Source organism: Phascolarctos cinereus, unplaced genomic scaffold, assembly GCF_003287225.1.
Source record: "Phascolarctos cinereus isolate Bilbo 61053 unplaced genomic scaffold, phaCin_HiC Scaffold_4;HRSCAF=312, whole genome shotgun sequence".
Taxonomy (NCBI): Eukaryota; Metazoa; Chordata; class Mammalia; order Diprotodontia; family Phascolarctidae; genus Phascolarctos; species Phascolarctos cinereus.
In genome coordinates, this window is record NW_027555847.1 from 201,886,749 (window position 1) to 201,911,853 (window position 25,105).

The window sequence follows — 25,105 nt, forward strand, 5'->3', positions numbered from 1 at the left end:
ATAAAACCATCAGCAACCATTATATGCAATGGGGATAAGCTAGAAGCATTTCCAAGAAAATTGGTGGTGAAACAAGGATGTTCATTATCAGCACTGTTATTCAGTATGGTACAAGAAACATCAGTAGCAATAAGAGAAGAAAAAGAAATGGAAGGAATTAGAATAGGCAAAGAAGAAACAAAGCTATCACTTTGTAGATGATATGATGATATACTTAGAAAAACTACTTGAAATAATAAACAACTTCAGCAAAGTTGCAGAATAGAAAATAAACCCACATAAATCATTGGCATTTCTTTATATTACTAACAAAGCCCAACAGCAAGAGATAAGAAGAGAAATTCCATTTAAAGTTACTGAAGACATTATAAAATATTTGGGAGCCTACCTGCCAAATTCTACCTGCCAAAACAAACCCAAGAACCAAATGAACACAATTACAAAACACTTTTCCCACAAATAAAGTCAAATCTAAATAACTGGAAAAACACCAGTTGCTCATGGGTAGGCCAAGATAATATAATACAAATGACAATTCTACCTAACTTAATTTACTTATTCAGTGCCATACCAATCAAACTACCAAAAATTATTTTATAGAGCTAGAAAAAATAATAACAAAATTCATCTGGTACAACAAAAGGTCCAGAATATCAAAAGAACTGATGAAAAGAAATGCAAGGGAAGATGGCCTAGCCATAGCAGATTTTAAATTGTATTATAAAGCAGCAATCATCAGAACTACTTGGTAAAAACTCAAAGGCCTAAGAAGTTATTGTTCATAATTCAAAATAAATTAATTGAAAAATTGAAAAAAAAAGAAATAGAGTGGTGGATCAGTGGATTAGGCTAGGTACACTAGACACTGCAATCAATGACTATAGTAATCTACTGTTTGATAAACCCAAAGACTCCAACACCTGGGATAATAATTCACTATTTGACAAATACTGCTGGGAAAACTGGAAAACAGTGTAGTAGAAATTAGGCATAGATCAACATCTTACACCATATACTAAGATAAGATCAAAATGGGTACATGATTTAGATATAAAGGCTGATACTATAAGCAAACTGAGAGAGCAAGGAATAGCTTACATGTCAGATTTATGGAGAATGGAAGAATTTATAACCAAACAATAGACAGAGAACATTATGAACTGCTAAATGGATAATTTTACATTAAATTAAATTGAAAAGTTTTTGCACCAACAAAGCCAATGAAACCAAAATTAGGAGGGAAGCAGAAAGCTGGGAAAGAATTTTTACAACCAGTATCTCTGATAAAGGCCTCATTTCTCAAATATATAGAGAACTGAGTCAAATTTGTAAGAATACAAGTCATTCTCCAATTGGCAAATGGTCAAAGGATATGAATAGGCAGTTTTCAGATGAGGAAATTAGAGCTATCTATAGCCATATGAAAAAATGCTCTAAATCACTATTGGTTAGAGAAATACAAATCAATATAACTCTTAGGTACCACATCACACTAACAGATTGGCTAACATGACAAAACAGGAAAATGATAAATGCTAGAGAATATGTGGGGGAAATTGGAACACGAATGCATTGTTGGTAGAGTTGTGAACTAATCTGACCAGTGGAGAACAATTTGCTACTATGCCCAAAGGACTATAAAATTGTGCATACCCTTTGATTCAGCAACACAAATTCTAGGTTTGTATCACAAAAAGATCATACAAATGGTAAAAGGACTCACATGTACAAAAGTATTTATAGCAGCTCTTTTTGTGGTGGCAAAGAATTGGAAATTGAGGGGATGACCATCAGTTGGGGAATAGCTGAACAAGTTGTGGTAGAATGTAGTGGAATACTATTGTGCTATAAGAAATGATGAGCAGGCAGACTGCAGAAAACCTGGAAAGACTTATATGAACTGATGCTGAGTGAAGTGAGTAGAAGCAGGAGAACACTGTACACAGTAATAGCTGCAATGTGCGATGACTAACTTTGATAGATATATCTCTTTTTAGCAATGCAAGGATCAAAGACAACTCCAAAGGACTCATGATGAAAAATGCTGTCCACATCCAGAAAAAGAACTATGGAGTGTGAATGCAGATTGAAAGATATTATTAGCTCTCTCTCTTTTCTTTCTTTTTTTTTGTTTGTTTCTTCTTTCTTGTGGTTTCTCCCATTGGTTCTAATTCTTCTTTACAACGCAACTAATGTAAAAATAGGTTCAATATGAATGCATATGTAGAGCTTATATCAAATTGCATGCCATCTTGGAGTGGGGGGAGGGGAGAGACGGGGAGAAAATTTGAGATTCAAAATCTTATGGAAGGGCATATTGAAAACTAAGTGCTCCTTTTAATATTTTGGTACAGTAAATGTTTATTGATTCCTACATGGATCCTTTTTTAAAAATCATTGACTTCCTTTAGGTTTATGCCTAGTCATGGAATCTCTGGGTCAAAAAGTAAAACATTTCTGTCACTTCCTTTACAAACAATTTCCCAAAGGGAGGGAAAAATCCTTGGGTTAAAATACGTGTGTGTGTGTGTGTGTGTGTGTGTGTGTGTGTGTGCATGTGTGTGTGTGTGTGCATGCGTGTATGTGTGTGTGTGTGTGTGTGTGTGTGTGTGTGTGTGTGTGTGTATAAAAAGGCCATGTCCTATGGAATTAAGTTCAAATTTGGCTTCGGGTTTGTTTTTTATCATCACAGATCGAAATGCAGGCAAACTTATTAAATCTCAGAGGATGAGAGTGTTTTAAATGAAGCAGGAGTATTTTTAGTACCACTGTCTTCAAATTCAATACTCCTGACTCTTTGGAGTTGGGTGGTGGAGTGGGGAAGAAGAGAAGAGTAAAGCAGGAAGATAATCCTTAACACTCAAAAACCCTAAAATTTATACTATAGGATTTAATTTTTCTTCATCTCTTTCTGTCTCTTCAAACCCAAAGCCTTTGCCATTCAAAATATATGCTCTTTTAAAATTTTCATGAGTAAATCAGAGATAGCACTGTTCCCTGAATAGGGCATTACATGGGAACTGGAGAAAATTTCATTATGCTGTATGCTATGTCACAGATTTGTTTGCTTGAAAAATTTAAGAAATGGATTTTTAATGTTTTTTTAAAATGTTAAAGAGTTCCCAGGGTCTTACCTGCACTAGGTCACTTCTTGTGGCAATCTCCAATAAAATGATGGCATAGCTACAAAACGGTACAAATGTCATTTTAATATGAAAACTCTGGTCCTACACACAAATACATTGTAAAGAATTCACACAGGTTACTTGCCTTTTGTCCAAATAAAGAATTTTCATGGAAAACATTTTTCAGATAAGTTCTACTATTCTCCAATGAATAAATTTTCCAGATTAAAAAACAAACAAACAAAACCTTCTATGGGGCTACTCTTTCACAGAACACAATTAAAATTTGTCCTCAAATTAAAATACATATTATATATATGCCACTACTAAAGATAAACTTGGGGGCAATTTCTGGGATCAAAGAACGAAATGTATTAGCAAATTAATTCACTAATTGTATTTCTAATATAAAATAAAATAATTAAAGTAAGAATCTTATATAGGATTTAGGATTGGAAAGGACCTTAATGATAATCTAGTCTAGCCTTTTTCATTTATTACAGTGTTTTGAAGACTATTAGAGAATAGGCTTGAACTCACAGGTATATACCACTTTTATTTCTTACCAATGACTGGATAGTAGGTCAATATTTTTATACAAAGAATTATAATGACATGTAGGTTCTCACCTAAGCAAACAAGAAATAATAATAGCTGATATTTACATACCTGTTTTAAGGTTTGCAAAACATTTTAAATACAGTATGTCATTTGAGCCTCACAACAACCCTGAGGTAAGTGCCATCATCCTCATCATTGTCTTCATCATCATCATCCCCATTTTGGGGATGAGAAATCAGAGAGGTCAAGTGCCTTGCCCACAGTCACAGTCAAATCAATATCAGAATCAAGTTAAGTATAATACTTACTCAATAAATACTTGTAAGTACTCATAAGTAAGTAAGCACTTACTCAAGTAAGTCTTTGGGACTTATACCTAGGGCTTCATGATTCTGAGACTCTCTCTCTCTCTCTCTCTCTCTCTCTCTCTCTCTCTCTCTCTCACACACACACACACACACACACACACACACACACACACACACACCCTATGCCTTTTTATATATGTGAACTTGATCTTTGACTCTACACTGGACTTTTTGTTCTAGTCTAGCCAGTCCCTAGATGCCTCCAAATTTACAACCCCTTCATTCTTCCTGGTTCTTTTATTTGGAAAGCCCTTTCCCATTCCTGTCTACCAAATTTACACCTTGTCAGTCCAGGCCTTCTCAAGCACTCCCTTCTCTGTAAAAGCCTTCCCTGACATCTGCAGCCCACAATGAACCAGTTTCCTCTTTGTGATCTTCAATAATCTCTACTGTCTATATCATAAATCTTAGCCTTAAAATATTTTCTTTTTTCCCTAATGGCATCCCATATGTCATGTATGTTAATCTTGCCTGTGTAACCAAAATAAATCTTGAAATACAGGCTTTTTTATGCTTGTCTTAATTCTTCTTTTTCTTTTTTTAAAATTTTTATTAAATTATTCATTTTTAGTTTTCAACATTAATTTCCACAAGACTTTGAGTTCCAAATTTTCTCCCCATCTCACCCCTTCCCTTATCCCAAGAAGGCATGCATTCTGAATACCTCTTCCCCTAATCTGCCCTCCCTTCTATCATCCCCCCTTCTCTTATCTCCTTCCCCTTCTATTTTCCTGTGGGGCAGGATAGTTCTCTACCCCATCGCCTGTATATCTTATTTCCCAGTTGCGTGTAAAAACAATTTTTAACATTTGTTTTTAAAACTTTGGGTTCCAAATTCTTTCCCTTCATCCCTCCCTACTTTTCCTCATTGAGAAGGCAAGCAACTCAATACAGGCTATACATGTGTAGACATGCAACACTTCCATAGTAGTCATGTTGTGAAAGACTAACTACATTTCCTTTCATCCTATCTCCCCCCTCACCCCCCGTTTATTCTATTCTCTCTTTTGACCCTGTTCCTCCTCAGAAGTGTTTGCTTCTGATTACCCCCTCCCTCAATCTGCCCTTTCTTCTATCATCCCTCTGCTCTCTTATCCCTTTCCCCCCTATTTTCCTGTAGGGTAAGATAGATTTCCATATCCAGTTGAGTGTGTATGTTATTCCCTCCTTATACCAAATCCAGTGTGAATAAGATTCACTCATTCCCTCTCACCTTCCCCCACTTCCCCTCCACTGTAAAAGCTTTTTCTTGTCTATTTTATGTGAGATAATTTACCCCATTCTACCTCTCCCTTTGTCCTTCTCCCAGTATAATCCTCTCTCACCCCTTAATTTTATTTTTTAGATATCACCTCTTCATTTTCAACTCACTCTGTGCCCTCTATCTATCTACCTAGCTATACATATATTTTTTTCCTCCAACTACCCTAGTACTGAAAAAGGTCTCATGAGTTACAAATATCATCTTTCCATGTAGGAATGTAAACAGTTCAACTTTAATAAGTCCCTTATGATTTCTCTTTCCTCTTTACCTTTTCGTGCTTCTCTTGAGTCTTGTATTTGAAAATCAAATTTTCTGTTCAGCTCTAGTCTTTTTATCAAGAATGTTTGAAAGTCCTCTATTTCATTGAATATCCATTTTTTTGCCCTGAAGGATTATACTCAGTTTCGCTGGGTGATTCTTGATTGTAATCCTATCTACTTTGGCCTCCAGAATATCATATTCCAAGCCCTGCAGTCCCTTAATGTAGAAGCTGTTAAATCTTGTGTTATCCTGATTGTGTTTCCACAATACATGAATTGTTTGTTTCTGACTGCTTGCAATATTTTCTCCTTGACCTGGGAACTCTGGAATTTGGCTACAATATTCCTAGGAGTTTTCCTTTGGGGATCTCTTTCAGGCTGGACTCTTTCAATCTCTATTTTACCCTCTGGTTCTAGAATATCAGGGCAGCTTTCCTTGATAATTTCTTAAAAGATGATGTCTAGGCTCTTTTTTTTGATCATGGCTTTCGGGTACTCCATTCATTTTTAAATTATCTCTCCTAGCTCTATTTTTCTAGGTCAGTTGTTTTTCCAATGAGATATTTCACATTGTCTTTTATTTTTTTCATTCTTTTGGTTTTGTTTTACAATTTCTTGATTTCTCATAAAGTCACAAACTTTAATTTTGCTCCATTCTAATTTGTAAGGAAGTATTTTCTTCAGTGAGCTTTTGGACTTCCTTTTCCATTTGGCCAATTCTGCTTTTTAAGGTATTCATCTCCTTATTGGCTTTTTTGACCTCTTTTGCCATTTAGGTTAGTCTATTTTTTAAGGTGTTATTTTCTTCAGTATTTTTGGGGGGTCTCCTTTAGCAAACTGTTGACTTGTTTTTCATGATTTTCTTGCATCGCCCTCATTTCTCTTCCCAGTTTTTCCTCTATTTCTCTTACTTGCTTCTCAAAATCCTTTTTGAGCTCTTCCATGGCTGGGACTGATTCATATTTTTCTTGGAGGCTTTGGATGTAGGAGCTTTGACTCTGTTGTCTTCTTCTAGTTGTATGTTTTGATCTTCTTTATCACCAAAGTAATATTCTATGGTCTGACTTTTTTTGAGCTGTTTGCTCATGATCCCAACCAATTACTTGAGTTTTAAACTCTTTGTTAAGGTAAGGGTCTGCTTCCAGTGTAGAGAATGTACTGTCCCAATCTTCGGGGATTTTGTGGAGATGTTTGCAGAGATACTTCTAGGGACCTGTAAATTTTCAGTTCTTCCAAGGTGGTATGATCAAGGGTGAAGTGTTTACTTCTTTCCTGGCCTGGGCTGTGGTCTATGAGTGACCACAAGCACTCTTTTTTACCTTGAAACTGTCAGGGGGGTTCCCTCTTTACTGCTGCCGCAAGCTCCTCCATGCTACCACTCCTCCTTGCCCCAGGACCGCCACTCAGAATCGTGACCCAGATCCAAGCATCAACAAAGCGAGGGAATCCTGCCTCAGCACCAGCAGAGAGATCCCTGCAATTCCCTTCTGATCAGCCACTAGATCCTCCCTCTGTCTGTGGACTGAGAGCTTCTGAAGCAGCTGCCACACCTGGGGCTATACTGGGACCGGGGCTGGGACCAAGCTCTTGTCTCTCACTGTGGTGAGACAGCTCCTTCCTACTGACCTTCTAAGTTGTCTGTGGTGTTTGTGGGTTGAGAAGTCTTGAAACTGCCACAGCTTCCCTTGATTCAATCCCCTGAGGACTGCTCAAGATTCACTGAGGCCTGGTCTTTGCCTGCATGGCCCACGCTAAACTGCACTCCTCTCCCAGCCTGGCACAACAGACCTTTCCAATCAACCATCCAGGTTGTCTTGGGCTGGAAATTTGTTTCACTCTGTCTTTTTGTGGGTTCTGTTGCTCTAGAATTTGTTTAGAGCCATTTTTTACAGGTTTTTGGATGAGTTTGGGAGAGAGCTTAATCAGGTCACTGCTTTTACCACTGAAAAGAATTATGGAGGTCATTCATTCCAACACCTTCACTTTACAAATGAAGAATTTGTGACCCAGAGAGGTTAAGTAACTTGTGGAAGGTCATATAGGTAAGAAATGTCAGAGCCAGTATTCAGCCCAAGTCCTCTGACTGTAAATCCATTACTCTTTCCACTGAACCACGTTGCCTCCCTGAAAATATTGAAAATATTTTGTTCTGTTTTATCTGTCTTCATTATTGCTTAACTGTACCCTTCTTAGCCTTTTCCTTCTTTATTCCATTACTGTGTTTCAAAAAGAGCCCTATTCCTTTTACCTATCTCGCCACTACAAGTTCTCCACTGGGCTTTGGGCTTATTCTCTAGTTTTTATCTAGCAAAAACCTCATCTCCTCTTTCAGTAAGTATGGCACCACTTACAGAAAGGAAGACACAACATTTCTGTATTTCTCTTCAACGCTCTGTGATAAGATTACTTCTTATTTTCTCTCCCCATCTAGAAAGATTTGAACTGTCTTGGTTTCTAGAAGAGGATATTTTTCTCACTTGGTGTAATAGGTGAAAAGTCTCTAATTTCCCCCCTTTCAGGGTGCTATCAGTCAGAGACCTTGTTTTACTTGAATCTGTGTACAATACTAAGGTCAATGTCAGGACTAAAGGCAATTACACCATTAAGTCCCCTCCTTCCCCTCCTCTACCCTTCCCTCATACACATACTGGGGCAGGCCTACACAACCTGTGGTCACAGACTGTTGGGCAGCCGACAAAAAAAAGGAAAGGAAAACATCTACATTTTTCACTAGCCACCCAAAATCCTTTGGCAGGCCACAGGTAGTGCAGGCCTGCACTAGGGAAAGAACTCGACATTGGAAAACTTGGGAAACTTTTGGCCCTAATTCCAGAAGAACTCTTTTCCACCCTGAAGACAGAAACACAATCCCTAGAACCTACTTCTGAGAAGTTTTCGAACACATTGGTCAAAGACTTCGTACTTCTTGTTCTTCAGTCATTTTTCAGTCATGTCTGATTCTTTGTGACCCTATTTGCCATTTCCTTCTGCAGCTCCTTTTACAGATAAGAAATGAGGCAAACAGGATTAAGGGACTTACCCAGGGTCACATAGCTTGTAAATGTCTGAGGCCAAATTTGAATTCAGGAAGATGAGTCTTCTTGACTTTAGGCCTGGCACTCTATCCACTGTGCCACCTACCTCTCCCTTGGCTAACCAGATGTCTATAAAACTAGGCTACCATGCCTTTCAGTGGACGGCATAAATTTCTGCAGCATAAATTTTTCATCTTAGACTTTGTTTTTGAAGTTTGCTGTCAGTAAATCATCTTTTTTGAACTATAGGAAAGCAGTTAAACATGGAAAAAATAGAGGTTTTTAGAAATATAAATGTGTAGTTAGAAATTTGGAAAGTTTCAGAAAGCAAACCATTTTCTTATAGTTGAGGGGCACACACCTGCCTTACAGTCTAGACCACAATATTTTGTTCTCAGGCCCCAGTGAGTTGTCTTTTTCAAGAGGCAAAAGCAGGTAAAGAGAATTGATGCACAACCAAGGCATTCTGCTATAACGTGGTTGCAGCATATCTAAATTGCCAAGGCAACTCTTTTGAAAGTTGGATATTCTGCTTAAGAGCTAGGTGTCACAGTGGACAGAGCTCTGGACCTAGAGCCAAGAAAACCTGAGCTCAAATCCAGCCTCAGACACTTACTAGCTATGTGACCCTGGGTATATTCCTTAACCCTGCTTGCCTTAGTTCCCTCATCTGTAAAACGAACTGGAGAAGGAAATGGCAAACAAATAACATCTTGCTAAGAAAATCTCAAATGGGTTCATGAAGAATCAGACACAACTAAAAAACAATAAACATTATGTATGAAATTTGGGTAGCTGCCACCTAGTGAATCTGGCTTTAGGTGAATTACTTCTGGCATAGGTAACCACAAGAAAGCAGGAATAAAACTTTGCATATAGGAGATTCTTAGTAAATGGCTGTTGAATGATTGTCCTAGGTGCTTTATGTGTATAGCAGGTGCATCACAACATAGCAGTAGCAAACAGGCAAGGCTCAGTATGAATGTGCCCATTGTAGTGAGAATAAGTTTTATTACCTTAATAAGATACTAAGAATAAGTTAGTCAGCTTAGGATAAGTAACTCCATTTTGTCTTAATCCCCTATTTTGTGATTGAGTTGTTTTGGGGGTAAGTTGTTTTTTTTTTCTGTAAAATATTTTTCAATAATGAAATAAGAGCTTGAGTAGTATGATGCAGCAAACAACATGTGTATATTCTTAAATAACAGATAGACATATGTGGACCTTCTGATAAGAAAGACCACCAATATAAATATATTACAAACAACTTTTCAGTAATTTATGTAACAAACTACCAATCAAATTATATCATATAAACAACTTTACAACACCCCTAGCTAGAACCATAAAAAATGCACTGGAAACTCCAGGCATCAACCTGTTCCTATGGCTCAACCAGGATTAGCTACCACATTTCCCATGTTAGACTGAAACAGCCAGAGTTCTTTTGTGGGCAGTGCTGACTGACAGACACTTACCTAATGACCACCTCAGAGGGAGACACATGGCCTGTGGCTGGGCAGAGAAGGAACCTTGTCAAAGTCTAGTATAAATATCTCTCAGAACCTCTAAGAATCAGGCTGTTAGTGGATATTGTTTGCATAACTTGATTGCATATATTAGAGGTATATTTTAATTAGTGTTTCTGTCCACCAGTTAGCATAAATAAAGGTAATTTGGTTATGTGAGCACACCCTGTTTTATGCCCATACGCAGGCAAAGCAACATGAGCACTGAGGATTAGAAAAGAGAGAACAAAGAGGATACAACAGAGAATAGGTAAAACCAACCTACTTATTCTCTTCTATCATTGGCCCTTGAAGGGAGATTAATAGCCAGGCAAACCTAGCTCTCTTTGGGGAAAATAATATTCTGTGTGTCATTATTCAAAGGACTGAGGTATAGAACAATGTGCACACTCTATCCAAAATGAAGGTGACCATCACAGAGAGAGAAGAAAGTTAGAGTGACTAGAGCTATGAGAGCACCCAGTATCTCTTGCATTGATCATCACAGTGTAAGCAACAACAATTAATTGTTAAGGAAGTACTTTTTCTCAGCTCCTGAATGGGAGTCACTGAGAGCTATATTTCTGATATTTTGCCCTTCTACTGTTTAGGTGACTTGGATATGACCTGGGATTCAGATTATTAATACGATTATACTTTCTTTTGCTACCTTGATTATATTCTTTCTAAAGTAATGAGACCTACTGAAAAGAATCATACTTTAGCAAGTAGGTAGGGGCTGGTGCTAAGTTTAATTGATAGATATATTCCTTGGCACAGAGTTTAAGAACGACAGCATAAACACTCCCTCACTCTCCCCCACTCCTGCAACTATCAAGTGATTAATAACCTTGCGGCTACTAATGTGCAGGAACAGGCTAGATGATACTTATAATGCCTTCGTAGTAAGAGGCAAAAATATTACAAACAACTTTATCAGTAATTTATGTAGCAAATTAACAATCAAATTATATCATAAACATATTGTTAAAAAACAAAAAATAAATATGATTAATGTACAATATTTTTACAAACAATATTATACTTACTTTATAGAAGATTTTAAAGAAATAGAAACATCTAGGTATAATTTAACTTACCACCTTCTACTAAATTTGAAGGGCAACTAATTATTGTATAACTTTTTCCTTTGAGATGAAAATTTTAAATGTTTCTCACTAATACTTTGAGTGTTCGAATGGCATCTGTCTTCTCTCTCTACCTAGTTTCTGGCTATTTCATCCACTTTAACCCACTTTGATCTGCTCTATCTATTTTGTGGAATAAGGGGCATCAGAGTAGTATCAATATCCTTAGCTATCTATCATGTTTACAACTTATAAGAGACAAAAAGTTAATGACCTTCATTGTTAAGACATTCTATAAATCCAGTTACTCCAGAGAGGTGCCTTTTTTTATGTAATACCAAGCTTTCTATGAATTTGGGGTTTTTTTTATATTCCTCCAATCTATCACAGGTACTATTTTTCACTTGTGCACAAACATGTCACAGGATCATCAATGAGTTTACATCTAAGCTTGCAATGTCCTTTTTCCAATAACGAAAAGATTTCATTGGCCAACATACTTCTTTTTCAGTTTTTGTCCCCCACCTGCTTAAAAACTCCCCTTTCCAACAGTGTGTATTTCATTTTGTTATGGGGGGGCAGCTAAGTGACACAGTGGATAGAGCACTGGTCCTGGAGTCAGGAGGACCTAAGTTCAAATCCAGCCTCAGACATTTGACACTTAACTAGCTATATGACCCTGGGCAAGTCACTTAACTCCATTTCCTAGCAAAAAATATATATTTTTTTTCTCTACAGCAAAAGACAACAATATGAAATGAATCTTGCATTATAATAATGTACCTGATATCATACTATCAAGCAAATGCTCTCAATCTTCCCTGTTTTTGTACAAAATGTGAGGCTTTCTCTAGAAGCAGAATGAATGTATTAGTAACGGGCATATTAAATTATGGAAGACTTGGGTTCACTTGCTGACTTGGACACTATCTGTCTGTCCATGAACAAGTCACTTAACTTTTTTCAAACTCAGTTTCCTTACTTCTGACAGGCTAATAATGGCACTTGCTTCACGGAGTTCTTGAGAGGATCAAATGAGCTAACATATGTACATAGTTCTTTGTAAGGTTAAAAAAATAAAAAAGCACTGCCTGCCAAAGCAATCACACTGAGATCTGTATGTGTAGCTTCCCTTAGAGGCTTAAAATGGTGGATTCCAGAATATCAAAGAAACTTCTGTCCAAATATGGTCCTTGATACATAGTTCGTCAGAAGAGGCCATGGATCACCTGTATACATCTCCCAGTGCAGATGGTTCCCAGTTTGGCACTAACTGAGCTTCTGGAGCCAGATACATTTGCCTCAGGTGCTGTTGATATGAATTAAAACCTTCAGACATATTTTCCTCTCGGTATGATTTTAATCCAAAGTCTACCATTAAGGAAAGAAAGAAGTACTTAATTAGGATTCATGTAATCGTACAATTGCATATTATCACATTAATGTCATAACAATCAATCTAAAATGATGGCGATTTAGATGTCTATGGTACATAAAAATCTTAATGTCAAAAACAACCTAAGAGCACGTAGAGTACCCTAGCTGTTAAGGAAGTACTAATGTAACAAATAATGAATGCACTCAAACTGCAGTCTAAGAAAATTGTTTCTGTGGTCCATGGAATAAATACGTTATGATGTGGAATAAAGGGAAGAAAGGAGGTGAAAGAAGTGCTCCATTCCTCCCCCCCTTTGTAGAAGTGAGGGGTTTATGGGTGTGAAACACTGAACATACTGTCGGTAAACATACTGAGTAGTTAATAGTTTTGTTAGTTTTGCTAAATTGATTGTTTGTTGTTACAAGAGATGGCTTGCAAGGTGGGAGATTGGAAAGAGAAAGAGATTTAAGAATTAAGGTAGTATAAAAACAAAAGATAGGGGAAAGGATAGAAATAGAACCTGTCCTCATTTTTATTGTCATAGGAAAATCCCAAGTGAGGAAACCCCCCCTGCAGGTCAGCACCTTCTCTGCAAAGTAAATGGCCCGTTACCATTCCTAAAGCAGGGAAGTATCTGACTAAAAGATATAATTTCTCAGATTTTCTCTAGATTATTTAAATGTAGACTTTCTGCATTGCAGATTCCTCACAACCAGGTCTTAGATTATTGACAGGAGGTCTGAGTGAGGAAAGATCAGGACCAGTGTGTCTATATTAAAGAATGCATTCAAAACATACATAAAAATACTTTTGAATCATCCCTTGTTTGTTTATATTTTTTCTCTCTTTTATTAAAATTACTAAAAAATATGTGCATACATGATATATACTATATATAAAATTACTATATACAGTAACTAATAAAAATATGTGTATATGTATATACATTAAATATATACATGATTATATATTATCTTTCCACATACAACAATGTCAGACTAAAAGCTTCTGTCAGCATAATTTGCTGAAACCCATTAACATAGTTCTCCAAGAGACAAGGAGCCTGGAAATATCATTTCATTGTACTAATAAAGTTATCTTCCTATTAGGATCAGCTCAAGCACTTTACAATGCTTTTCCTCATCCACCCCGGTTGTTAGCACCCTTTTCCCCTTTATATTCATTTTGTGTGTGTGTGTGTGTGTGTAGATATGCATATGCATATACATATATATGTATATGTGTATACATATCTATATATCTATATATATCTATATGTAGATATATATCTATATAGATATAGATATAGATATAGACATAGACATAGACATAGACATAGACATAGACACAGACACAGACACAGACACAGACACAGACACAGACACAGACACAGACACAGACACAGACACAGACATAGATATAGATATAGATATAGATATAGATATAGATATAGATATAGATATAGATATATTTGTTTTCCTCCAGTAGAATATAAGCTTCATGAGGACAGGGAGTGGTTATTTTTTTCCCTTTATATCCCCACTGCCTAGCATATAGTATACTTAATAAATGCTTTTGGAATGAACAAATGAGACTCAGTGAAGAAGGCTTACTAAATTCCCAGGTTAGGTTTGATGCTTCCAGAGTGTATAGGTGAGTTTATGTTATTACCAAAAGAATGTTCCCTATCATTCCCCTTTCCTCTTCCCTCCCCGTCATCTCCTCCAACTCTTTCAGCAGACTTCTCAGAAAATATGAGCAAGTTTAGCTGGTACAATTCAAAAGGGCAGTATTAGATCAAAATGGAATTCCCAGCTTCATAATCACTTTCTCTTCATACTATTAAATTCTGTGTATGGAGCAAGAGAAGTCACCAACACAGACTAACAGAGGCACACAGCCACACTCCTCCCATGCCACAATGAAGACATAGAAAAGGAAGGAAACCCAAGATTAATCAGTATATCTTACCACTCAATGCACGTGAGCGTATTCCAGTCTCTACCCAGCAAGCATTCATGCTGCATTATCTGCCCATGCCAGGTAGTATGCATTTCACTATGTCACCAAGTAATGTCTTAACTTTATATATATATCAGACTACTCACATATCAACCCAGCACTGGAACAATCCAATCACTCCTTTCTTCAGTTGCCCTCTCAACTCAGGGAACTTTCCCTCTGTGTAGGAACAATAGCACTTACTGTCTTTCTCTTTAGCTCTGCTCCCTAAATCTCAACAACATTCTGATCTCTTTAGGACACTTACTCCTTATTTCCTATCTCCTTCATAAATCACAATCACACATAAATCAGCTCTGTTCTTTGATTTCACTACCTACGAAATGGAAGTGGTGCCATAAGCTACATTCACCAACAAGAAGAATTCTTATTCTGTGTAGATCTCTGCATTATGCAGTGGGTGAGGTACAAATTTCAGATGGAAAACTTTCCTTCCCCTTAGGGGGTTTATTTGTTTGATAGGAAATTATCATGAGGTGGAAGCACTATAAGGATCAAACACATCAGGTTGAAGGATGGAAAATACTCAATTGACATGAAAAACACATCCCAAGCATTCGTTGGATCCCTTTACCTGAAATTTTGCACACCCATCGGTCATCTATCACACAGTTGGTAGACTTCAGACGTCCATGGAATATCTTGTGCTGATGGAGATAAGCCATTCCATGGGCAATGTCTGTAGCAAAAGAAAACCTGAAACACAAATAAGGGCCTGGAGTGATCACAGCATAAAACCATGGACCAGTCTCCAAAAGACAGCATTCAAGCAAAGTTATACAATAGAAACAAAGCTCGAAATCACAGAATCTTAGCCTTGGAAGGGGAACTGTTTCAACTTGGTTCCTGAACAGATATTCTCTCTATGAAATCTCCAATAAGTGATCATCTGACCCCTTCCAGACCACCACCCCAACCCCAAATCCCTATATGCCCAGATATTTGGATAATAATTATTTTAGTGTTGTTCTGATTTAATTCCCAACAAGGAGGTGGTCATAGCAATAACTTGGACAAATGGAGAAAGAGCTAGAGAGGAATAATAATTCGTGTGAATATTTTGCCAAACCCTACTTAATTTAACCTCCCACGTATGGTGGATGTGCACTAATTCACCTACTCTGTGAGATTGAAGAGGTTTGGGGGGGGAAAGGAAAATGTTGCCTAGCAACCTGGATCACAGCTGCTTCCAGTATAACTCCTTGGGGACAGCAGCAGATAGCAAGCAATTAATTATATACGTTAACAATAATGAAGCATAGTCACAGGATTTCACAACTCAGTGGCCAACCTAATTGTCATATCTCCATTCATTCCATCATTCATCTTGTACCTGAAACCCCAGTTGATAGGAATGTCCTCACTGAGCAGAACATCATTCAAGCTTCCCTTTGGACAGTACTCAGTCACAATGGCAATGTTAGGCTCTTCGATGCAGCCTCCAAGGAATTTACAAATATTTGGGTGATCCAGTTCTCTACAAAAATCAATATAAATGAGATAGGGTCTGTCTAGGGCATATTTCCTAATTCCCCTTTTTCCCTTAGTTTTTTCTGACAATATACATTCCACCTCCCATCTCTATGCCTTTGCACAGGTTGCTTATCATGCCTGGAATGCTCTCCCTTTTTATTTTAAAATAAAGTGCTTGATCAAGAAGCGTTGTTAAGTGCCTACCTCACAGTTAACTACAAGGCAGAGAGGGCATTCATTATTCCATCTATTGGTCTGCTTAGTTTGTACTTGAAACAAAATATTCCAGCTTACAGTACCCCCTGGTATCCCTAGCTTCCTTTCGTGTATTGGTTTCCCCCATTAGATTGTAAGCTCCTTGAGGACAGAGACTGTCTTATTTTTTTTTTAAATTTGTATTCCTACAAGTTAGTGCAGTGCCTGACACATAGTAGGCATATAAGAAATTTTTATCGAACTGAATTAAATAGAAGGTTGAATTTGACCTACATCTTGAAGGAAATGAAGAACATGAAATACCTAGTTTCCTTCAAGGCTCAGGTGTCACTTCCTGTATGAGACCTTTACTGATCCCCAGTTGGAGATCCCATCCAGCTTTGCTGGGAATTATATTTTCTTTGTTTATATTTTACATATACTTATCTGTGCACATGCTTTCGCCACTCAATAAAAGGTTAAGCTCCATAAGCACAGGGGCTGTTCCTTTTTTTTCTTTTTTCTTTTTTATCCTTAGTACCTCGAAAAGTGCCTGGCCCATAATAAGCACTTAAATGTTTGCTGAATTGAATTAAATTGAATATAAAGGAAAGAATGTACTTTTAGAGCTAGCTATTGGTGTTAAAACATATGTCAAAAAACATTTGAACAGCCAAACAGTGTGATGTGACCCTAATATATATAAGAGAACAACTTTGAAAAAAATGGTTATTAATTCTGATTAAGGTCTTATCATCTGCAGCCATTACTACTTTGCTTCATAAGGAGATTTGAATGCTAAGGCAAAAACCTAGAAGTATTCAGGGCTGAAAATAAACAAGCTGCAAAACAGCAAGATAAGAAATACATTCCTCTTACTCCTTAATACTCTGTAAAAAGTCTGCAATACCAGACACATTTCATTTATTATTGAGGGTGAAAGCCACTCAGGGGAAAAGTAATAGCAGGGTAGCACAGGAAAAGGAAAATTCTCATCTCTGAGGAAAACATGCCTCCCAAATATTAGTAGTGGTTCTGCTACCCATTTTACCCAGTGGTTCTGAAAACAAATGGCAATTTTTCCCCCACAGGCTTATTGGGTACCAGTTTGCTTCTCCCCACACCTGATTCTGATGTATTAGCTTTCATTGAGATTAACATCCCTTGGACAAGGTCTGGATTCCTCTTTTCAAAATTTCATTAGCTGGATGCTGACACTAACAATGTTGATTACCAAAATTCTTCACTGTCAGCAAAACAAAATATTGTAGCTTTTATGAAAATCTGGCAATTTCGTCCAGTCAGAATTTCATTACCTTCTTCCCACTCCCACCTCCAATCTAGAAATCCTTGGTTCAAATTTTAAAATGGTATTTTCCAAAGTATAACTCAGTAACATTACTTTTCAAGTTCTTTCTAAAGTTCCCGGAAACAATCATTCAATCAGTAAGCATTTATTAACCACTGGGTAAAATGGGTAGCAGAACCTAGAGAGGTTAATTCAACTTCCTCATCTGTAAAAAGTGAATAGGTTGATCTCTAAAGGTCCTCCCAATTTGAAATCCTACAATTCTATTATCCAACATTTTCTATTTACCTTACTTGCTTCACTTCTTTACGTATTATCTTGGAGAGTTTAAATGTCTTCTTTGTTATTTTCTTGATGGCTACAATCTTTCCATCACTGCAATGAGAGAGGAAAAAGTTATTTAGATCCTAATTATATGAGAACAATATTATTCTCATTTTTTCAGGAGGACCAAGCTAGGGGATAATATGTAGAGTGCAGTCCTAAAAAAAAAGAAGCCAGTTTGATCCCCCAAGTATTTTGAGCAAGTATTTTGTGGAAGATGCTCTTCAGTTGTCTGGAGAGGTCTGAAAGAGAAGGTTGTAACTTGCCATAGCTTTGTACTTGTAGTAGAAAGCAATATTATCCAGCACATATACTAATCCTGACTTTTCCTTTAGGTCTTCCATAAAAACAGAGTAAAAGAATAGAGAGCACTAGACAAAGAGAGACTAAAGGCAAGAATTGTACTGAGTAAAGCTGCAGTAGTAGGGAAAGAAGGGGCAGTAAAAGAAGGAGGAGTCAGGAAAGAAATATGGCTAACAAAATATTTTCCATGGGTCATAATCTTCATACATCCAGACACTGAGCAGCTAGATGATCTGTCCACATTACTACTCCTTCCCCGGTTCCATTTTGCACTTACTAATTCTCCAAAGATCATAGATTTTGGATTGGAAGGAATGTCCATTGAGTCCAACCACACACACACACACACACACACACACACACACACACACATTTTCCAGATGAGGAATCCAGTGTCATACAACTACTAAATGTCTGAGGCAGAATTTGTGCCTAGAGTCCTTCTATTATTGGGTTGTTAGGTTCTCTGCCACAGCACAGTCATTAATGATTCGAAGGTAAGCCAGGCTGAACCTGAAGACTAGCAGTTCACACAAAGGAAGGAACCAAGACCTTTCCCATCTCCCACCTCTTCAAATAAAAATTGTTCTCTGAAGGAATACATGGTGTAGGATTTAAAGAATTCCTCTACCACCTCTAGATCTCCTTCTTTTTAAGGTGAGGCTTATAACTGATAGCCTTCAGTGATGTAAATAATTCCACTAAGTTGCTTAAGAGATATTCTTAAGGGAACTTAATTAGAGAGAAAATAGAGCACTTTATGGCTCCTGAAGGATATAGCTAGTTGGCATAGTGAATACAGTGCTGGGCCTGGAGTCAGGAAGATTCATCTTCCTGAGTTCAAATCTGGCCTAAGACACTTACAAGCTGTATGATCCTGGGCAATCACTTAACACTCTTTGCCTCAGTTCCTTATCTGTAAAATGAACTGGAGAAGGAAATGGCAAACCACTCCAGTATCTCTGCCAAGAAACCCCAAATGGGGTCACAAAGAGTTGGACACAACTGAAACAACTCAATAAGAACAAAAAGTGTGTGAGGCAGGATTAGAACTCAGGATCTTACCTTGAAGCCCAGTGTTCTATCTACTATACCACTCAGCTGTCCAATGCTAATGGCATGTATTTCTTCACACTTGTCATCCAAGTGTGGAGCAATGGAGGGGGTAGGGGTTGGTCAGGGAATGATGGAAACAAGTGACAACCATCAGGGCAAACAAATAGGTAAATGTATTTGGGGGGAAAGGCTGAAATGAGGCTGGAAGCCAATTCCCCACAAATCCTGAAAGAATTCTGTTAGAAGTGGAGCCATCTAGTCCAATTAATTCATTTAAAGAAAAGGAAATAGAAGCCTAGGAGAGAGGAAGTCACTTGCCCAAGGTCACAGAGAAAGGACTTTGTCCAATTCTCCCATTTTAAAGAGAAACCACCCCAGATTTAGTGGCAGACAGGGGCTAAAGGTCTAGTTCACCAGCAAGTGTTCTTTCAGCCAAGCTGTTGAAGTTTGGTCTTACTTCAAGGGCATCAAGCCCCATAGAACAGTGGTCCTTGGCCTCATGATTCAGGACATACAATTTAGCAAGGAAGGTGGAAAACGGATGGGTGTTGGGGGTAGTTCAGTTCAATTCTATCAGACAGGCTCTGGCTGCAACTTCACCTCACCTCTGGATTCCATCTAGTTTTAAAAAAACAATAAGTTCGAGAAGCCTGAAAAGGCAAATCTTGTAGGGAAAGGAAAAGTCCCTGGGATGGGAGATGTAGAAGGATAGAAGGGTCCAAAGGAAAGAATGACCCCTCCAATCAGGAACAAGACTATATACAATCTTGGACTTTGCCCTGCCTGAAGTCCTGCTACCCTCCCTCCTCTTTGAAGAAAGCTCTGAGAGATAATCCCTGAAAAGCCACCTGCATTCCAGGCCAGGACGGGAGGCCAGACCTCAAGTCTATCAGCCAAGACAACCATTTTCTTTCTTTGTTTTTTTTTTTGTTGGGCAATGGGGGTTAAGTGACTTGCCCAGGGTCACAGCTAATAAGTGTTATGTGTCTGAGGCCAGATTTGAATTCAGGTCCTTCTGAATCCAGGGCCAGTGCTCTATCCACTGCACTACCTAGCTGCCCCTAACAACCACTTTCCAAACCCACCATTGTCAGATGAAACCTGAAAGATAGATCCAGAGCTGCAGTCATGTTACTTCCCTGTAAAAATCTCCCTCTGGCCCTCCACTGAAAAAATTCTGCAAATGGCTTCGGCATCTCAGTACTTTACTGGGTAAAATGTCCAAGGAGGAGAATAATACAAAACTCTGTGAGTTTTCTGAGAAATGGAATCTTCCAAACTTCCTCCAGAGATGTTTGGACTGCTTTCCCCTTTCCATGCTTTTGTTCACATTGTTCACCTAGAATACTCACATTATCATCTCTCTATTAAAGCTCTACTCATTCTTTCGAACTTCAGCTCAGGTTCCACGGCCTCCCTGATCTCTACCCTCCTCTCAACAAACAGCACTTTGTTGGTACCTCTCCTGTGCATTACATTCTGATTCCATTAAAGCAGTGTTTTCTTCCCCAAGTAAAACATGTTTGCCAAGACTCTAAGTTTTTAAAATGAGGAAGAAAAATGAAAAAATAGCCATTTTTGAAAACTTTTAAGTTTATTATTTTTAAGTACTTTAAAAACTGAAGAAGTTGAAGTATATGTAGCATATATGTAAATGGATGAGAGATACATACATTGCCTAAAAAGATATATATATATACATAGATGATAGATGGATCAATAGATGGGTAGATGATGATGGAGAGAGAGAGAGAGAGAGAGAGAGAGAGAAAGAGACGGAGAGGGAGAAGGAGAGACAGGGAGAAACAGAGAGAGAGAGAGAGAGAGAGAGAGAGAAAGAGATGAGATGAGACATTCAGTATCATGGATACAGAGTTGGTCTCAGAATCAGATTTGTGCTCAAGTCCAGCTGCTGATGAATACTGGCTGTGACCCTTTAACCTCTCTTTGTTCTAGCAATTCTCCAAGACTATAAATTGCACAAAAGGTGGCAACCGTATCCACATTGGTAAAGAAAGTTTCTCACAGGAAGCTCAGTACAATAATGAAATCAGCCTATCATATGCTATAGCTACATAGTTATATTGAAGGGGGGGAGTGGAGGGTGGGGTGAAGAGGGTGATTTATAGATTCGTGTAGGTAAACCACACTATATTAAGGAAAAAGCAAAACTCAAATGAACTTCAGCAATAAGGCACACAAATTAGGTAGCGTCACTAAATGCAAACTATTCATTTGCATCTGCTTACTAATCAAAAAAACAAGGAGTAGAGAGGACTTGAGATAACCTTTCTGTAAGCAGGTCAAGGCAAGGCAAAGGCATGTCTGAAGTTGTTGAAATGGTCATCTGTTCACTTCATTCTCAGCTGTAACCTCAAAAGCTCAAAGTGAACATGCAGATGTGTGATGTCTGAAAATTTTGTCAACGATCATCAACTGAGGGAGGTTAAGTGATAGGTTAGGTGACCTGACCAGGATCACATAGTGCCTCTGTTGTTGCTGCGGGTTTTTTTTTTATCCCAACTTGTGATTTCATTGGTATGAGGAGGGAAAAAGTCCCTTTTGCCATAAAGCTCTCTCTCTCTCTCTCTCTCTCTCTCTCTCTCTCTCTCTGAAAATTATGGTTTTAATATGAGTAGCATAGAGAATTATTAGCTATTACCTGCCTGTTTCCAGCAAACAACATGTGTGTCTCTGTATTTGGCTCTTTTGGGGATAAGGAACTCCCTGACTCCTTTTGGCCATACACAGGCAGGGAATGTCTGCTACATAGCTTTAGGGAATTGCTCCTGCTGAGGGAGGTACTGACAGGTTAAGTGACCTGTACAGGATCATATAGTGTGGTCAAAGACAAGATTTGAACCCAAGTACTGATTCTAAGGTGGCCTTTTTATCTGCTCCATCACAATGCCTCATACTGACTAAAAAATCATGCACACAACAACACTGGTTACCTGTGAACCCTGTTTTATCTCTACTTGAGGGCAGGGACTGTTTCCTATTCATCTCTGTATCTGAAGTGCCTAGCACAGTCATTTAGAAATGTTTGTTTCAATGAATTGTAACTAATAACTGTTAAAAAAAATTACTTGTATAACTTATCATAATCATCCATGTCACATTGCTGTCTCTAATCTAATAATCCATTTATATAGAAAAGACAATCTAATACTTTAAGAGGAATACCCAGGCTCTTCCCTGGTGAGAACAGAATCTTCTATCCAGGGAATAGTAGTTATGTCTTCTGCTTAAAAGAAGGTTAAGCGAGCTAGTGTTAAGCAACATAAATTGGAAGTATCCTTACCCTGTACAGAGACAACAACAACAACAACAAACAGAGAAATCTTACTATATCCCCGTCTGGGTGAAGTACTGTTTTTTAGAAGCATAGAGAGTAGTTGTGCAAGAGCTGATGGCAGTAATGGAACCAATGTTGGAGCTGCTGGCCACAAGTGGCATGCTGCTGTCACTCCCCATCCGCCTCCATGGATCTAAGTGAAAGAAATAAAACAGCAGCAGTCAATCAGGATCTGAGGCTAAGGAGTGACCAAAAAATGGGAAGTTGATGAGGGGAAATCCCAAACTCTTCTCTTGAACAGAGGCAACATGGATATATTCAATAATCAATAATCAATTTATTAAGTGCCTACTCTGTGCCAGGCAACATGCTAAGTGCTGAGGACAGAAAAAAAGAAAAAAGAAATGCAATCCCCAACCTCAAGGAGCTTATTATCTGATGGGGGAAGACAACAAACAAAAGGAAACTGGAAAAACTGGAAGAGTAATTAGAACATGGTGCATGGGAGAGGTACAAACCAAGTACTTGAGAAATCTCAGCTTACTAAGGTAGAAGACAACTTTTTTATTTGGCATTGTGCAACTTACAAGTCCATCCGGGATGCTTAAAGTGTCTAAAGAGTGTACTAATGGCAAACTACACAATGGATAATTTATAAAGAAAAGCTGAGCTGAATTAATCTGCCTTAAGAAAAAGTAAAACCAGCTATTAGCATTGTAATAACAACAACAACAATAGCTAACATTTATGCAGATCATTGAGATTTGCAAAATGCTTTCTATGTATTATCTAATTAGTTCCTTACAATAGTCTTGTGAAATAGTCACTATTATTATTATTATTGTTTCCATTTTGCAGATAAGGAAAATGAGGCTAAGAGAAGCTAAGCAACTTGCCCAGGGTTACACATGGCTAATAAGTGTCTGATGTGGGGTTTGAATTTAGGTCTTCCCAGCTCAAGGCCCACTGTACCACATAGCTGACTCATCTATTTCCTAAAGCCTTCATTGAAACACACACACACACACACACACACACACACACAAACCAATATACTACTATTTCCTAGTCATCAAACAGTACAGAGTTGTACTTTGAAAAATTAGACTTTGCTCAGATTCAGACCACTTTGAGAATACTGAAAGCTTGCAGGTTCCCAGTCTACACCTGAGATCCTGGAATAACACAACATCCAATATTCCAAGAAAGCAGCAACAGGATCAAAACAGACCTTCTCTCTAGATATGCTGCAGAGTACATCCTAAGTTCAAGTTGGAAGTCAGGAAGTAAGCTGGAACAATGGGCAAAACCAAAAGAATCATCATTAGCTATTATGATGGCAGAGATACTCAAGCCAAAATGCAAAAGAAGAAATTACTCCAAAACATCAGTAAGCAATGTCTATGAGAAAATAACAGATTGGGCACAAACTCAACTAAAATTCCTGGAAGAGATAAAGTAAGAGTTTTTTAAGAGGTAAAATATTTTTATAAATACAACAAAAGTGCTTAAGGAAAAATTGGAAAAGAAATAAGAGCTATGAAATAAAGAATTAGAATGGGAATTAACAGTTTGATACAAAATCTTGCCCAAGAAACAAATTCCCTGAAAAGTAAGGTGGACTAAATAGAAGTCAATGACTTCATGAGGCAACAAGAAATGTAAAAACAAAGTCAGAGGCTGAAAAAGTATAAGAAAATATAAGTATCTCATAGCAAAACCAACTAAACTAGAAAACAGATTGAAGAGAAAAATTTAAGATTCACTAGATTATCTGAACCCCACAGCCAAAAAGGAGAGCCTAGACATCATATTTCAAGAAACCTTAGAAGAAAATTGCACACATCTCTTAGTACCAGAGGGCAAAGTGGAAATAGAAAGAATCTACTGTTCACCTCTTGAAAGAAACCTCAAAATGAAAAATCTCTGCAACGTGACAGACAAAGCCCAGACCTTCTAAGTCAAAGAAAAAATACTTCAAAAAGTCAGAAGAAAGAATTCATGTACTTAGGAGTCACAGTCAGTATCACAAACAATTTAGCAACCACCACTATGAAGGATCAGACAACTTGGAATATGATATTCCAGAAAGCAAAGGATGTGAGATTACAACCAAAAAATAACCTACCCAGCAAAAGTACAGTGCTACGGGGGAAAAAGGAATCTTTAATGAATTAGAGGATTTCTGAGCATTTCTGGTGGAAAGACCAGAGCTACATAAAACTCTGAAGTTTAGACATCATACTGAAGAGAAACATTAAAAAAAACCCAATAAAACATAAAACAAAAAGAACCATAAAATATAAATGAACAATGATAAAGGACTAAACAAGAATAAACTGCTGACATTCAAATACTATCATCAAGCTTCAAAAAGAGAGTCCAATTAGACAAGGCCCAGGCATAAGGAAAAAACAAAAAAAGAAGAAAAAAGGAATACACTGGCAGAGAGCAGGGAGACAGAAGGGAAAGGAAAGTTAGGGGAAATTACTTCACATAATCAGGATGCAAAAGTAGATAATTACACAAAAAAGAAGG

At 37.7% G+C, this 25,105-nt stretch overlaps 1 protein-coding gene across 1 annotated transcript in view; it reads right to left on the reverse strand.

Moving 5' to 3' along the window:
• LOC110200851 (atrial natriuretic peptide receptor 1-like) overlaps positions 1–25,105 on the reverse strand; it is a 127,671-nt gene that overhangs the window by 56,899 nt on the left and 45,667 nt on the right. Inside the window, exons 11-16 of the mRNA XM_078151924.1 lie at positions 22,619–22,750; positions 17,875–17,961; positions 15,943–16,086; positions 15,184–15,305; positions 12,439–12,580; positions 3,135–3,183 (exon numbers count right to left, since the gene is read on the reverse strand). Of these exons, the coding sequence (XP_078008050.1) occupies positions 3,135–3,183; positions 12,439–12,580; positions 15,184–15,305; positions 15,943–16,086; positions 17,875–17,961; positions 22,619–22,750 (676 nt within the window). The remainder of the gene's footprint in view (positions 1–3,134; positions 3,184–12,438; positions 12,581–15,183; positions 15,306–15,942; positions 16,087–17,874; positions 17,962–22,618; positions 22,751–25,105) is intronic.